At 35.1% G+C, this 2,653-nt stretch overlaps 1 protein-coding gene across 1 annotated transcript in view; it reads right to left on the bottom strand.

Moving 5' to 3' along the window:
- The window catches only part of CFAP47 (cilia and flagella associated protein 47), a 492,482-nt gene that overhangs the window by 432,707 nt on the left and 57,122 nt on the right, over positions 1–2,653 (bottom strand). The window contains 1 exon segment of the mRNA XM_077760783.1: positions 224–346. Within this exon segment, the coding sequence (XP_077616909.1) occupies positions 224–346 (123 nt within the window).

Raw genomic sequence — 2,653 nt, 5'->3', positions numbered from 1 at the left:
TAAGGGAGGTTAAAAAAAAAAAGGGAGAAAAAAATTTTTGTGGGAAATAACAAGGACAAAACTAGATGAAATGTACTCCGTTAAGTCTCACATGAAATACCTAAATATTAGCATCAGCCAATTTACAAAGACTACAGTAGCATCACCACAGTGTTCACGGCAAAAGATTAATTCAAATTACAATGTGATCTGATCCAAACAAGATTCCAACATTCTACATTACCTTGAAATAAGCATGGTTTTGTCCTACATTGTGAAGAATGGCTTTCCTCCAAGTGGTTAAGCCTTGAGGGCTATTACTGAAGAGGATCCTTGGCTCCAAATATACAACCTTAGTGCGACCAATCTAATAATAAAAGAGAAGATATGATAGAAATAATAATAAATATTTTTTATTCCCTACCAAAAACTCAAATTTTTTCAGCTTCATGAACATTTCTAAAATATGAAGTTTTATCAGATGTTATAATGTATTTAAGAGAAAGGAAAAATTGAATGTAATGTCTAAAATGTAGTCCTAAAGTGAGGAAGGCAGGGGGAATAATACAACTCAATGGAGGAAGTAAATCTGAGACTCAGAATCATGTAGATTAATCACTGAAGGAGATCTTAGAGCTCATCTATCCAACTATGTACAGGGTGTCACCATGTACTCTCCAAAAGGAAAGAGTTCAAGAGTCCTTTAGCATGGGAAATACGTGCCAAATGAAATTATCCAGACACATTTTTACTAGAAATCTTCCCTTAGCACTTAATATGCTGATAATGCACACTCTGCTTATCTGAGAATGAGGAGGTGCTTCACTGTGGTTTAGAGTTACTTGGGCGCAGGACTCCTTAACCATGCACAAATAACTTGACAAACTACTGTATCATAGGACACTTTTTGAAAATGCTGATACTATCCACCTCTCCTATTTCACAGGAAAGGAAACAATAACAAAGGGGAACTAGAACTCAATTAGTCCAATTCTTTATTCGGTGCTCTTTATACCACATCCTATTATCTCTATCTATGATAAATTATTTATTGTCTTAGGAGGTTTTAATACTTTCTTATAATTATTTGAAGAATATGATTTGGGTAACTGGAACAATAGATTTCTAAACAAGGCTAACAGGGGCGCCTGGGTGGCTCGGTCGGTTAAGCGTTCAACTTTGGCTCAGGGTTGTGATCTCATGGTTTGTGGGTTCTAGCCCCATGTCAGGCTCTGTGCTGATAGCGCAGAGCCTGAAACATCCTTCAGATTTTGTGTCCCCCTCTCTGCCTCTCTCCTGCTCACCTCTCTCTGTCTCTCTCAAAAATAAATAAAATTTTAGAAAAACATTTAAAAATTTTTTTAAAAATAAACAAAGCTAACAGATGACAAAGCGGTCAAGTAAATCCTTCATAAATTAATGACCATGAATATTTTATTTAATCACTTCATGTTCCTCCATCTTTACTTTCTTAAGAGAAACAGTTCACAATTCATTTAACTCTAAGAATCTCAAGAATTTATCATAAAATAATCTAACCCATTATTCTGAGATCTCAGACTTTATTCTTAACCAATCCTAGTGTAGGGAAAGTAGATAAATTTTAACAAAGGGTAAGAGCAAAGACTGTGGAAGCAAACAGATCTGGATAAAAATTCTATCTAGAGCATTTACTTCATGTGTGAACTTGTTCTCATTAATTACCCACTCTAATCCTCCATTTCCTCATCCATCAACTGAGTCACAAGTACAGCCTTACAGAGTTGTTATCAAGATTAAATTAGACAATACATTAACAGCATTTAGCATCCTGCCTGACACAAATAAATGATATTACTAATGTAAAGCCTAAACTACTAAAGTGCTCATCTTTTATCTGTTAGAAAAAATACACATGGGGTGTATGAGCAAATTTATATTAGTAACTTTATCATACACAGTTATGAAAGCAACAGTTAAAGAACTGTGTGCATTTATTCACCAAAATACATCTATAAGAATGTCAACAGAAGCACTATTATAGCAGTAAAAAATCTGAAACAATCCAAATCCCCATCAGCTGTGTGATGGAAAAATAATGGTATAATCACACCATTGAATACTATTCAGAAAGGAGAATGAATACACTGTTACTACATATATCAGAATAGACAAAGCCCACAAACCTAATGATGAACAAAAGAAGGCAGACATAGAAGAGAACACATGCTTTGATTACATTGATATAAAGTTCACAACCAAGATTAATCTATGCCCTTAGAAGTATGGATAGTGATGACTCTGGCAGGGACAGAGTGAATGGAAGTGTGAACTAGGGAGAAGGGGGTAGTTCTTTTGGGATATTAGTCCTATCCTGTTTCTTGATCTGGTTGATCTAGGTGTGAGTTACAAAGGTGCCATCAGTCTGGAAAGACCGAATGACATGGAAGTCATAATATGTATACTTTTCTGTATGTATACTATATACTTCAACAGAAAGTTTTTAAAAGAATAGTAAGTAATTTTAACATAGGGAATGTAGTAAGGTCCTGCTGATTTCAAGCCTAGAGCAGAGGAAAGACCCTACTGATTTCTGACTGCCAGTTGCCATCATTAAAGTGGCTGAATCTCTTATCTCTTAAGGCTATGAGCTCCTTCATAGCAGAAATACTTAAGAGCATGATCATGACCTAAA

This window comes from Crocuta crocuta, unplaced genomic scaffold, assembly GCF_008692635.1.
Source record: "Crocuta crocuta isolate KB4526 unplaced genomic scaffold, BGI_CrCroc_1.0 scaffold696, whole genome shotgun sequence".
Classification (NCBI taxonomy): Eukaryota; Metazoa; Chordata; class Mammalia; order Carnivora; family Hyaenidae; genus Crocuta; species Crocuta crocuta.
Note: the sequence above shows the minus strand (reverse complement) of the source record. Positions and strands in the feature narration are given on the sequence as shown.